Consider the following 14324-nt stretch of genomic DNA (forward strand, 5'->3'; position numbering starts at 1 on the left):
ATTTACCTCCAACTTCCGCATTTCTTGACCGATTCAAACCATTCCAACTTTCAAATGTTCTCACCTCATCAAGGACATCTAGGAAATTATTTACACCTCCCCAGCCCCCCGAATTCCCCAAACATTCCAAATAAAAGCCCCAAATAATTTTTTTTTCAAAAAAAAAATCACATTTACCTTCAGTTTCCACATTTCTTGATCGATTCAGCTCATTAACAAAAAAAAAAAAAATCACATTTACCTTCAGTTTCCACATTTCTTGATCGATTCAGCTCATTAACAAGATTTCAAAATAAAAGCCCCGAACGGATGCATTTTTCCAAATTCATCACCATTTTCCACACACCTTCACCAATTCAAACCATTCCAACTTCTTACTGTTCAACTTCTTTCAAAACAAAAGCCCCGCATCATAACATTTGACCGTGTCATGGTATCGGTCGATACCAGTCCACATCGTTCCTCACTTAAGTGCACAAGATTCCGGTCCGGCCTCAGCTTTTAAGCATTCACTTGTCTAGATCGAAATGTAATATTCTCATGTGTTCCTCACATCACCCGAAAACGATTTGGAAGCGTTTTTCTTTCTAAAATGTTTTCTTACCAACTTCTCTTCCTTTTGGGGGGGTTCATTCCTCAGAGGAAGATGGCGAGGAAGTCTCACAGTAGAAGAGTTCTCACCCCACTGTGTACAGAGATCAAGGTAAGAAACAACTTTATCTTTGCCCGGCCGGGAAAGGCATCGTACTGATACTGTCGGTACTGATGATCGTGTACTTTCTCTTCAGAAAAGCTACGTTTGTTTCTGAAAAGACCAATTGACAAATGTTCACATAAAATTCCTATCTGCGGCCACTTCAGTTTTTCGTTTGTCTAGGCACCATACTGAAAGAAAGAATTGGCTACGTACTAGAAGCATGGTGTTGATGCTTTATGCTCCTTTGCATTTGAAGTGCTGCCATTACCAACCCCTCTTATGCACGGGGGTCACTTGTTACAATTTCCAGTGTTCTCCGGAACTGATCGCAAATGACAAAACACTAATTGTGTTCATCACGCAACCAATGTAATCATCTGCGCTCGAGAATCATTGCACTTGTTGCGTTTTGAATGTTTGCAACCGAGGGAGAGCAAAATCGTTGTCGCTGAGTTTCAATGTCTGTAAGTGGGTGATAAATGCTCAAGATTTTCAGGCAGCAATTTCAAAAGCTCAGATTTAAGCCCGGAAAACTAAGCCACGGATTTATAAAAGTTGGATTAGGAAGCGCACAATCATTTTTTTCCCCCCGCCTCCCGACCAGCAGCTTAATTTCTGTATTTAAATTTGGAGAAAGTCATGACAACTCAAATGTTCCAGCGCACTTTCAAGCGGTTACTGATGGAAATTATTACACCTGCATGTCGAGTGTCACTTTGGAAAATCCATCTCTTTTCTCCGTTCTGCGACAATATCTATTATAAAGCGTGAAAGGGTGTCGTGCTGCTCTCCCAGACCCCGCAAGCCGCTTTTGCACTGACACATTTTTCTTGTTTTCTTTCTCTTGTATTTATTTCATCACAATTGGACAGAGCACACCCAGAAAGAAACAATATCCCCTGCGCCTCGACAGGCCAATTAAAAAAGACTCCCGAAAAACTGATTGTTAGTATCCACCCGGAATGACCTCTTATATTCACATTTGTGACCGTTAATGAGGAGTTTTATGCGGCATACTTTGTAATGCATGGATTTTTCTTTGGGCTTCATCAACTTCGGTAAATGAAAACGTAATAATGGTGCTGCGAGTGTGCAGAAACAGGTCATGACTGCTCGAGGTGATACATGCACGGGATGATTCTAATCAAGAGCCGATGATGCAACATCAAAGTTTTCTACGTTGTTGCTATGGAAACCATGTGGAGGCGGATGCTTGATGGTAAAGAAAAGGGGTGGGCGTGTGGGAGGCGACACAGTGTCCCAAATTCTTAAAACAGACCATCAGCTATTGGAACACGTGCGAAAGCGCATTTCTTTTGATACTTTTGCAAATTGTTTTTTAGGGAATTTAAAAAAAAAAAAACAACGTATTATTTGGCGCCATCTGGTGGAATCTTGTTGTGGTTCGATTTCATTCATTGATGCAGTTTTATCTGCGGTCGAGCTGTCCATTTTGTAGGTGCTCCTCAAATGCAGTAATTTTTCACGATTAATAGCCCGTGTAATCGATGTTCAATTTTTGTCACTGGTATTATGATGCCATTTGTGTCGTGCCCGTGTGCATATTTGCTTGTTTGTGTATCTACAGGAGACTGCAGTGCTAATAGAGGGCTCCGTCCTTTTAGCAATTACCCACAATGCACTACCGGCGGCCATATTGGAGGGCTGTTATAAACAAGCCATACACGATAGAATTCGTGTATGGCTTGTTTATAACAGGCCTCCAATATGGCCGCCGGTAGTGCATTGTGGGTAATTGCTAAAAGGACGGAGCCCTCTATACTATAGGTGAGCCTCATGTGACTTTTATGTTTGTTTGTTTTGAATCCTTCACCAGCTAAATAGAGTCCTTTATGGAGTTTGGGTTCATGTCTGTGAATGCAGCCGGGTGTTGATGCTTAATGATCCTTTCGTTTTAAAGTGCTTTTATGCAAACTTTATGAGGGTGTTGATTGTTCACATCACTATTTGCAGCAGAGTTGGGACCCTATCTCCCTCAAGTAGGGGGGGATTCTGCAACAATGGAACACCTCCGATGCCTCTGAGGCGCTTTTTAAATTCAGAGAACGTTTTCACAAAAATACAGGCCGTCAACATCTATTACGTGTCAGGCAGGCAAAACATAGTGTGGCTACGGCGACAGTTGTCATTCTGTCAGTGAATTTCAGAGTCAAGTGTTTCAGTGAAAATTGTTTTTGCCTTTTGACATTTGCATACAGCCTCTCTCCTCGTACAAATTATACAGAAATATGTTACATGCGGCATGATTTCTTATTATTTGAAGCACTCGTGAAGTGCTTACAGAATGCGTCTTTTTTTTTTTATGGCTATGTAGCCATGTGCTGTACTCTAGATCCTACCAGTGGTCATAATCAATTTTTGTCTGTGCATATGATTTGTTTTTTACTCCTACACTTGACTCTTTCTATTCATTGCCTTCAGGGAGTTTGTGTTGTTTTATTTTCTTGTATGTATTACACACACACATACACACACACACACACTTGTCAAAAGCCTATCTCCCAGGTGTCGAATGGTTGTTGTGGGCGACGGCAACAGTGTCCCCAGAGTTTGACGCTACCGCCTCTTCTTACATGTGTCTGTCCATTCCCTAGTTTGTTGCGTTGCAGCAGAAGAATGTCTTCATCGTTGCCGCCCAAATCAGAGACTCCCACTGAGAGCTTGGAGATGAGATACTTTATATGGAACACCCGGGCAATGTGAAATAAGAGAATTGCTCTGGAGTTTCCCAAATATTTGTACAGTTAGGAAACAGTGGGAAAGGAATGATGAATTCATTGAGAGTTTTTTTTTGTTTTTGTTTTATTTTTATGGTTGGAGCAGAACTCTTGCTTTTATGCCAACGTATGGCCACTGTTACGGTCCATCCATTCATTTTCCATTGCGCATGTCCTCACTTGGCTAGCTGGTGAGCAGGAGCCGATCCCTGCTGACTTTGAACAAGCGGCGGGCGGAGTACATCCTGGACTGGTCGCTAGCAATTATGTCATCTATATCTTGTTTTTCATTTTGATGTCAAGCTAAGTGAGGCTGCTTCAGCAGTCCCTCTGCCGGATGCAATTAAGCCATGCTCTCCGTTTAGTCTTAATTGCTTTAAGACATGATTAATCAGCAATCAATTACAAGCAGCGGCGGGTCAAGATCTGGAGTCTGAAGCGATGATAAAGACCAGTGATCATAATTGACTTTTAAATAATCGTTCACCACCAACTGGCTTAATTATTATCAAGGGGAGAGTGTTTTGCATTTTACGTTAGCTGTTGACCTATTTTAATGTTTGGGTGACAGTCGAGAAGCCTGCATGATTGAAAGATGTTTTAAGATGGCAATGGAGCATGGAATGGGTGATTCCTCATTTAATTGTTTTTATGTGAAAATATTTTGGAACTCTGAAAAGAAGCCTGGATGATTGAATGTTTTAAGAGGGCAACGGAACCTGGAATGGGTGATTCCTCATTGAATTGTTTTTATGTGAAAATATTTTGGAACTCTGAAGAACGTGGAGGGAGAGAGTTGTGGCTCGACAACTCACATCGCTTCACCATGACACAACGCCCTGAGCATCTGACAGTTCCTGGCCAAGAAGAACGTCACCTTGCTGGAGCAACTTCCCAATTTAGCTGACCAGCTCTGTGTGTTGCCGCACCTTCGCTCTTCTCCAACCTCAAAAGATTGACCAAGCGGATCGAGTTTGAAGACATGTACGACGTCAAGATAGTTGTGACCACACACAAGAACACTTCCAGCGGTGCACAAAAAGGCAGAAATGCCGGGAAAGTAGACTCCAGGGAGAGGACTTGGAAAGGAGAAACTGACACAAATCCTGACACATCTCGTATGAACCGAATGAAAAATAGCAAGTAAGGCAGAAGGTAACTTCGGGTGCCTTCTTGTGCTGTGCGACGTCGCATATGTCGGGTTCGTCAGAAACTGCCTGCAGGAACCAAAACGAGGCTCATGTGAGCTGTGTTAACTGCGTGCCAAAGAGGAGGACGAGCATTCAGGTTTTGGAGCTCAGATTGGTCTCAGGGAGAGAGTGAACAACCTAACGCCGAGGCTCCACAGAATCACCCCTCCCTTTTTCCAGGAGCCTTTCCTCCTCTCCTCTCCTCTCTACCTGTGTCGTTATCTGTTGCTCTTTGTCATTCAAAGCGGATCTCCTAATTTCTGAAACCATTCTGGGGTTTTTTTTTTACCTTTTCTTTTTTTTAATCATCCACCTGGATCTCCGAAACCCTCAGACCCCCTCCTCCCCTCTCCCTCCCACCCTCCCTCTTTCTGCGAGGAGGCAAAAGGAGCCGCACTCCGAGCACATGCAACAGGGTGCAGCTTCTGTGTCGCCGCCTCTCCTCTCCGACCGGGCTACCAGAGAGACGAGAAGAGCAGCAGAGTTCAGCGCCGAGTGAGCACTTGTTCTGCTCTTTCTTTTTTCACCCCCCCCCCACCCCAAATCACAAAACAGACGCTGAGACCAAAGTCAAGGAAGGAAAAGGAAGATTTCTCTTTCAGCATTTCCTGGACTGAGGAGAACAAACACTCATTGTCAGCTTGGCTCAGTTGACAGGCGAGTTTGGAAAAAAAAAATGGGCATGCCACCTGTGGCACCAGTTTGATGAAGAAGGCCGCCCGACTTCGCACATCCTCCTCACCACATTTCGACAGCGATGGCTTCCAAGAAGAAGTGGGCCGAGCGGAGGGACACGCGCAAGGACCAAGCGTTCTCCACCCGCGATGATGCGTCCGTCGCATCTGGGGCGTCGGGGCCGGGGCGTCCCACCGCCAGGGGGCGCTTCTCCGAGTCTTGGAAGAGGCTGAGCTCCAGAGGGGGGTCCACCAAAAGGGGGGCGCTGGGCTCTCAGCAGCCACCGGTAAGACGTTCTTGAGGACGCACACACGCTGGTCTCCATTGATTTCCCCAGACATCAGTCAGCCGATTGGGAGGGTCAAGGAGGACCCGGCCGGGACTGTCAACTAAGTAAAGCGTGACGGCGAGTCAAGCTGTGAAGGAATATGGGAATTTTCAAGAGTAACATTTTGGTTAATGTTTCCGATTATATATGATTCAATATAATTATTAATATTGTTAGTTCTTGACTAGTATTCCTGAAGAAAAAAAATGTGTTCTAATGATTGTATGTTAGTTTTGCTTCTGTAGTCTCTCTTAAAATTCTGGCTCAAATATAAGTCCGTCTTAAGGCATCCCCTGATGCCGAATTGTCTTTTTCCACAAGTGATGTGTTGTTAAGTACAAAGTATTGATCTTGAGATGATTTAGGCTCGGCAACATCCTTATCACTATACGTGCTTGACAACGTTTTGACGTATCTTCCAAGACAAGAAAAAAAAATCTGATTAGGATTTTTGACAGTTGCCAGTTCCTCTTAGAAACATGCACGCAAGTTACATACGTACACACAACATTCAATGAAGACTAAACCAATGAGCCAATCATTCAAACACTTTCAAATAAAGTGACAATGAAACCATGCTTTAGCCGAGGAGTAAAACTGTCATTGTCTAAGAACTGCCATCCCAGTCCCCAGTGTTTCCCAACTTTTATTGAGCCAAGGCACGTATTTTACATTTGAAAAAATATCACGGCACGCCACCAAAGGAAAAAAAGTCACAAGATGTATGAAGAATTAAATATTCAGGATCTTAACTGAAATTGCTCACGAATGAACTGATTCAATTGGCCAATCTGAGCCTGTTCAAGTGAACGCGGCAGTTCTGTTTTTCTGGTTCTTTGGTCGTTTGAACTCTTGTCCCCTTTGCCATCACGTGGTGGCATCGCACGAGTCAAAAGCACACCAAGGAAGTGAATTCTTTCCGTCAAGGCAATGATTTTTCAACTTGGGAGGCATATTTTGCAAATTAAAATGATGTGAGTGAACTCGGAATGCTGACTTCCGTGCTGTTCGACATTGTCAAGCCATCTCCAAAGTCTTGCTCATGATTCTTCTCAGATGACAATTACTGGCTACTGGTGAGTGATTCGGTGAATATTGAAGACTCCTTCAAGTATGACATCGATAATTCACAGTTTTGCGCTGCCAACGACATAATACCATCTCCGGTAGGATGCAATTTCAAATTATGCTGGAACACTTGTACTTGATCATTTGTGCTCATAGTGCTAGCATAGATCGCCCGGGTTGGAGAAGATGGAATGCCATGTCTGCTTTGATACGTTTTCCCCAAAGACAGCCTGGGTGGTGATGATGAAACCTCTGCTCTATTTTTGAAATCATCACTGGCGTTTGTGAATGAAGGTCAGAGCGTACAGAATTGGCCGCTCGCTGCCAACATTTATGGATTTGGGTTATCAGCCGCTAAGTGTGACTGGAGCCATCTTAAGTTTACAAAGATTTGGACTGAAGAATTGATAAGGTAATTGACACCCGGTGTGGGTTTGCGCTCAAGTGTTGGTCTCGTTGCATATTTTTTTTCCCCCTTGTGTTGCCAATTATAAACTAAGTAACCATCTTCTTTCTCAAATCCTCAGTTCTTTGCCATATAGTGAAGCATCCAGTGGCCAGTGAGTGAGTGAGTTGCACAAAAAGCAGCAAATGTGACAGTTCCAAACCTTTCAACCTGTCAAGCTTTGCTACTCCAGAGCCTGGCATCTGTTTGTGCTACTTCCTCCACAACGGGATCAACTTTACGAACCGTTTGGCATTCTATTGATCAGTTCCCCTTCAAGGTGGTCATGCCCGCCTAACCGTACACCGAGTTATGGGTGCATGTTGCATTTCTCTGTAAATATTGTTGGATGCCTGTGGAATGTAGCACAGTAAAGCACTGAGCATTTCTACTTCTGTTCAATTTCAACCAAAATAATGAAAGCGCGTGTCTGAATGGATAACGGATCACCTCTTTGAGGGTTTATCAGGAAATTCGAGGGTATCATTTACAGAGGCTAATTGATATTCACAGGCATGGTGTCATCCTCTTGAAGGCTCACCCCCCTCCCCCCAAACTGCGGAAAGTTGCTTCATAACTCATATCTGCCACCTAATTAGTTTGATCATTTCCAAATGCAAGCTCATTGTTTTGCTTTCGGCAGCAGCGAGCAACTCATTTCAAAGGGAGATCTGTTTCGGCAACAACAGACAGTCTGTGATTTACAGTGGAATGCGGTGGCACAATTAGAAGCAAAAAAGACGGATGTTTTCCCGCACATTACACCCAGAACGACAAGCTCCAAACAAACGGCAGTTTTCTTCAGTGGCTGCTCACAAAATGAGCTCCTGTTTGCTATCTCTGTCGTCCTACCAACGAAAAGAAACAATGACAATCCAGTCAGTCGACGGCATCTGAAAGAGTGATATTAGTATTCCACAAATGGCGGCCCGCCTTCTCATAGACAATGTTCCCCGATTAGTCTCGGCTGTATTATCGTCTCACTCATAAATCTGCCTTCCCACTCCCATCGGGGACATTAAAAAAGCGTCAGCAACTGTTATCTTAGTTACCTCGTTTCACTGACTCTATTGATTTTACGCGGACATTTGTGAACCGTTGTGCCCGTTAGATCGCCGTTGCTAAACAAAACGGCAGCACGGACGCATGCACGCGATCTCTCGGATCAATTCCATTGTCTAATCTCGCTGATCACGCTGTCGTATCGTGTACTTTAATTGAGTTGAAAAGGACTTGTCAATCATTGTATTCTGTTTTTAGTTACATATTCCATCATGTTCCAAGGTCATCGGAATGAGGGTTTGTCATAGGGAGAATTATTTAAAAAATATGTTGGCCCCAAAAGCCTTCACAGTGCCTCACAAGTGTCGATGAAAAGTTGAGAGGAGCTCCTGTGATTCTTCAAGCCACATCATATCTACTTCCTACCAACGCATAAGATTGCCAACTGTCCCACCATCATGTGGCGGTGGCAATTTAAATGGAACACCCGTCCATCCATTCCTCTGCACCGCTTATCCCAGCGATGTGGGGGGCGGGCGGACAAAAGGGGCATATGCCTCTGTAATTGTATTTGTGGCATGTGCGTCATTGTTTGAAAATGCCCTGCCGATGACGAAACCATCCACAGGTCATGGGTGAAGCGTGCTAAGTGAGGCTAGCTTAAATTCCCGTCAACAACCAGACTTGGACTTGGGCAGGTTTTTTCAGCTCGTGTCGGTTGTCTTGTGTGAGCCGCCATGTTGTGAGGAGTCTCACCCTTGCGGCTCACCACCGACCAAGTGTTATTTGGCTGTCATCTTGTGTCACAGTTGGACCACAGTAGTGTTGAAAACAGGCACGTTGCCCACTGTCATCCGTCCCCTGGCACCCGAGCCCCACTTTCAACTCTGCGCTGGCCCATTTATGTCCCTTCCCTCTTGCTAGTGAGTCGACGAGGCCGCCTTGTGTCAAGAAACGAAAATAGCCAATTATGTCACACTTTAATCAAAACGGTAGATAGTAATTAGGTTGTCACAATGCATCACGCGCTCGTGTGCGCCCGTTCCCGAATGCCGATGTTTACAACGCGCACATTCGCCGCATGTTCGGAAGCTCGTTTTGCCAAGTGTCAGCGCTGGTTAGCTTTGTTGCAAATGAGATGAAGCCGCCGGCAGCTATTAAATAAGCGCAAAGCATCATTTAGCCATGGATCATTAGTTGAAGCAAAACAAAGTCCTAATAAAAAACAGCGCGACTGTGCGTTTGGTTCCGACTTTCTCCTCTTATCAAGTCGATGGCCTCTTCTGTTGACATCTTGCATACATTGATTGTTAGCATGCTAAGGACTTGCTTCTCGTGTCCCCGGGGAATACAAATTTACTGGAATCTTAATTTAATCCGAGCACATTGGTATACTTGACGAGTTCTTAGTGGTTTCTATGGAAACAGATCATGCTGCAGCATATATATTGCTGACAGACTACTGTAAATTGCAGTTAAACATCTGCTAGCGTCTTGGCGTTCTCTCAAGAGTCCTGAAGTGAAATCCGCAAGCAAATTTTGCCCTCACCAAAATGTTTTGACCTTAGATTTTGACGCCCGCAAAAAGGATGGTGCCTTCTATCCAGGAAAGATTCATCTCCAAGTGTTTCCCGGACTCATAGAAAGGATCTTTATTGACATTTACAGCCTTTGGAGTCTTTTTAAAAATATAATTAATTCCAATGGTCTTTTGTTTGTCCAGCAAATGTTTCCGTACTGTCATGAGCTTTGTCACTCGATACGTGGCCACAGCATTACGCAGCTGTACTAGTTTCCATTTACCTTTTTTTTTTTTACTGCAAATAATGAATTTTGTCGTAGTAATTACACAGACTTCCCCTGCTAGTGTCGTTTGTCCGTGTGCAGACTCTGACTGTGTGCTGCTGCTGCTGCAAAGGCAGTGTGAGACGACGATCAAAGTTAAACTCTCTTAGCCGGCTTGAATTCATCCGAGTGACATTCTAGATGAAGCAAGACCTCGAATGGATAGTCGCCGGAGTCATCTTTAATGATTCACAGCTTTTCTTATTCAGCGTTGCTTTATCTATTTATTACTTTCCACTTCCTCTAGCCTGTGTTCAAGCGTCGTATCCCATCTTTGATTGCTTCTCCGAAGATTTTAGGGAAGGCTTTCGCAAAGCTAATTAATTTGACTATTCATTCAGTCGGTCATGTCATTTAGGTGCCCCATTGCGGCTCTTACGGTGGGACTTGAGAGCGCGAGGGCATTGTTCTTCCATAGTCGCTGCGCAAAACAGGGGGCGAGATTTTGGTTTTGTTACAAATGGAGATTAACAGTTGCTGTTTGGCAGACATATGTGGGTGACGTGGCTCATCGCGGCAGAGTAGTGTTAAATAATAAGTGGGAAGAGCGACGATCAACAGCGCAGATGGTCTGCGAATGGCATTTGCTTGAATCAAACAACTTCATGTCTCGTTTCGGTTGAAAATGATCAGGTCCTCGAACAACAAACGTTGACACATGGAAAGAAAACCGTACAATTTTTTTTCCCCTCTGGCAACCAGGAGTCATTTCGTAATGCACAGACATCATAAAGCAATGAGCTTTTCTGTTGTTTTTTGTTCATGTAGTTATTCAACGCTTTATAGGTTGGGAGATGGCAATCGCTTCGCATGTCGTCGTATGCGTAGGGACAGCTTGTCGCAACACGCCAAAGTCATTATCGGTTTCCCGGAACGTGGCTATCCTTCGAGTTGCACTCTGTGATGGATCTGGGGTCTATCATTTTTCATGTTGATTGCCAGCAGAAGTAATTGAGCAGAATATTTTTTCTGTCAGTGACCCAATAAAACCATCGCTTCTCTCGCATGAACACACGTCTGTAGTCCACCTTTTTTTTTTTTTTTTTTTTTGGTCACATTGTCACCAGTGAGGGTGCTTAGCGCCTCAGCGATTTGTGACACCATTAAAAGAACTGGACTGAAAATATCTGATTGATCGCACTTTTACACCCCTGCTCTAAATCTAAAACAATGTTCATTTTTTTCAAGCGTAGTTAGCATCATATTCTTTCCGCGAAGGCATCATTTACTTAATCAGTGGTACGACCTAACTAAGCGGCAGAACGATCCTGCCCGCCACCAATTAGTAAATTATCAGCGTCACCTGAACAATGCACCTTACTCTAATTAAAGGGAATTTAATTTACAAAGCAAAGGCAAGTGGAAAGATGTCCTGTGGAGGTAGGCAGCATGTGGTAGCGAATGCTGCGCGCGCGTGTGTGTGTGTGTGTGTGTGTGTGTGTGTGTGTGTGTGTGTGTGTGTGTGTGTGTGAGATCCAAGTAATTGGCCTGCCTCTGTGGCATTCAAGCCCCACCTTTCATCCTCAGTTCCTTCACTGAGGTGGTGAGCTGAGTCAGAGAACCTGAGACTTGACTGACATGTAATCCGCTTAACACGTTTCAGTTGATTGGACAACTATGATGGTTATTTGAAGACACTGATGTTGTCTGTTGGGGGTTTTCTTGACTGACACCCGTAGCGACGGTAACTTGGAAACAGCTGGAGGTCTCACGAAGAGTTTGTTTTGAGCAGCAAATGTGGTGGGAGGTGTTGGAACCGCGTGCATTCGTGGTGTGAAGAAGAAAAGTCGCCACTTAGTTGCGTGACGCGCGTTAGAATGGTTTTGTGTTTTCGGAGGGTCCGTGCGAATGGGGATCGTTTTGACCATGATGCCATCTGGGCATGAAACTTTCTATAAATAGCAAAGGGAAAAAAATACATCGGGTATTGTAAATGGTTGATACAGAGGAAAAGGGTACAGAGAACAAAACTCTGTCAGGAGCAGTATTGAGCATCGATTAGAGTGTTTTCATGCAGTTAATAACCCTTTAAAAACCCAAATATTGGCAGTATTCAGGTTTTTAAAGGCCATGTCAACAAGCGCAAAAAACCCTCCCCCAAAGACTGAAAATACCCTTGTTCGGGTTTTTAAAACCCAAATATGACCCCTGGGTTACTCCTTTTCTAACCCAGGCATTGGGTCATTGTTTCAAACATGATTGAGTTAGTTCCTTCGTTATTTGGTTTGTGTTCTGCGCATGCTCTTCCTCTATCTGCAAGGAATCTTGGACTTTGTAGTCCAGGAAGTTCTTGTATGCCCGACACCCTCACATCACCATTGATTTTTCTGCAGCGTGTTCAACGTAATTTTCTGTCTCTGGCGAAAATGACACAGCGGGTATATAGACACACACATAACATGTGTGTCGAAGTTCGTATGTGGGCGGCTTGGTGGGCAAGTGGTTAACGCGTCGACCTCACAGTGCAGAGGTTGTGGGTTTGATCCCGGCTCCGGCCTTCCTGTGTTCTCCCCCTGTGCCTGTGTGAGTTTTCTCCGGGTACTCTGGTTTTCTCCCACATTCCAAAAACATGCATGGGAGGCTGATTGAACACTCAAAACTGTCCCTCGGCGCAGATGGTTGTTCGTCTATGTGTGCCCTGCGATTGGCTGGCAACCGGTTTAGGTTGTCCACCGCCTACTGCCTCTTTGTAATCTTTTATATTCCCTCTGGTAACATCATGTTGAATTGTAACATCACAAATGAGCTTACCCAAAAATCATAGCCCATTACCTAAGTGAACTGAATACGGAAGTAATATTTGTCATCTAACAGCTCTTCCACCAAATACCAATGACTTAAATGAGTTTGTTTTTTGTTTTTTTAGTCCCTCACTTTGCATTCGTTGGGTGGCAAAGGCACTTAACCCAGAGTGCTGTTTCCAAAGCGTGTTTCTTCACACGCTCTCCATATGAGTGGCTTTTCAAATGGATTTGTCAGATTTCCAGCCTGGGCTCTGATCAAAGCTTTGTAATTGGAGTTTCTTCGTCTAATGCATTCTCATTCAGGCGCAGGAGGAGAGGAACAGCAGTGGAGACACCCGAGAGAGAGAGAAATGTTTCAGAGATGCTCAGTCTTGCTTCAACCCCAGACAGCTGCCATTTAGACGGCTCCCATTCAATTTTTCAATGCAGAAATATGATCTCTCGCCTCCCTCCTGCTGCTGTCTTTCAAAAACTCTAGCCCTCATTAATTTTTTTTTTTTTTTTTTGTGGCTGTGTGTGGGCAGTGGTCAGACAATGCCAAATCCAAAATCTGTCCAAAGTATTGATTGCATCATTGCTTCTCTTCTCACAAGTATTTAGTGGATTTTGCACAAACTGTTACGCACTGTACGACAGTCTGCAAATTTCCATAATAGCGGTCAGAGAGGAAGGCACTTGAGACCTCAACGTGGGCCAACAGTTTTATGTCGTTCTTCAATTTTGATGACGTTTTGACTCGGAGTGGGCGGGATCGAAATTCGACTTACAAAGCACATTTCCTCGATTGATTATGGAATTTGTATTTCTTGAATTGTCATGGGGTTTTCTCCAAATGTTCTGAACGGAATTGTGGGAATATCACTCGCTGAATAATACTGCCAGGAGGAGTTGGGCCATATACTATACCATACTATTTTTTATTTTTTGGACCACAAACGAAATCAATCATACCATTTTTGGATGCATCTCAATTCATCCTCAATTGCTTAAATACACAATTATGTCGAATTTCACTTGTTCATAACCTCCAAACATTGTATGCCACCGAATGCCGTAAAACACAGGTGGGCTCCCTTTATGGACAGTCTCTTAAACTACGACCCTGCAGCTCTCACCTTGCGGCAGTGTAGCCGAAACATGGACTGATGTATTCTTGATTGAGGCTTGTCTTTTTTTTTTTTTTGGCATTTGAATCTAGCGACACATTGATGAATGGATATCCGCCGATGTCTCCCTTTCAACCGCTGCTTTGAAGTCGAGGCGTCTGATGCCGAGAGCTGTCTGCTTTGGAGCTTGACATGCTTCGTGTGGCAATAATCCTCATTGCCATAAAAGCCATCGCCAAATGCTTGCGACGCACTGAGCTGATGGTATAGCTTTTTTTTTTTTTTCTTTTTTTTTAATAATGCGCAAGATGATGATCATGGTATATCCATGTTGCTATAGTGACCAGGAGGCTATATCATGCGCTGTTTCACTTGACTAGTTTAATCCACATATCTGATGTGCCTTTTTCATTTTCTAGGGCCATGCGTAAACATACGATAGAGAATACTAAAGCTGGGCAAGTGCTTGCGTGCACTTCATAGACC

The 14324-nt window shown here is 44.0% G+C and overlaps 1 protein-coding gene across 13 annotated transcripts in view; it reads left to right on the forward strand.

Moving 5' to 3' along the window:
* The first annotated feature begins 5004 nt into the window (after positions 1–5004).
* Positions 5005–14324, forward strand: part of trpm3 (transient receptor potential cation channel, subfamily M, member 3) — a 106569-nt gene continuing 97249 nt past the window's right edge. For 9 of the 13 annotated variants that reach the window (XM_019885618.1, XM_019885619.1, XM_019885624.1 and 6 more), the window contains exon 1: positions 5006–5586. In XM_019885618.1, the coding sequence (XP_019741177.1) occupies positions 5383–5586 (204 nt within the window). In that variant the 5' untranslated portion in view covers positions 5006–5382. Of the gene's footprint in view, positions 5587–14324 lie in introns of all 13 variants that reach the window. The other 4 variants (XM_019885626.1, XM_019885628.1, XM_019885633.1 and 1 more) reach the window with 2 other exon arrangements.

The sequence above is a fragment of the Hippocampus comes genome, unplaced genomic scaffold (assembly GCF_001891065.2).
Source record: "Hippocampus comes isolate QL1 unplaced genomic scaffold, H_comes_QL1_v1.1 scaffold78, whole genome shotgun sequence".
Lineage (NCBI taxonomy): Eukaryota > Metazoa > Chordata > Actinopteri > Syngnathiformes > Syngnathidae > Hippocampus > Hippocampus comes.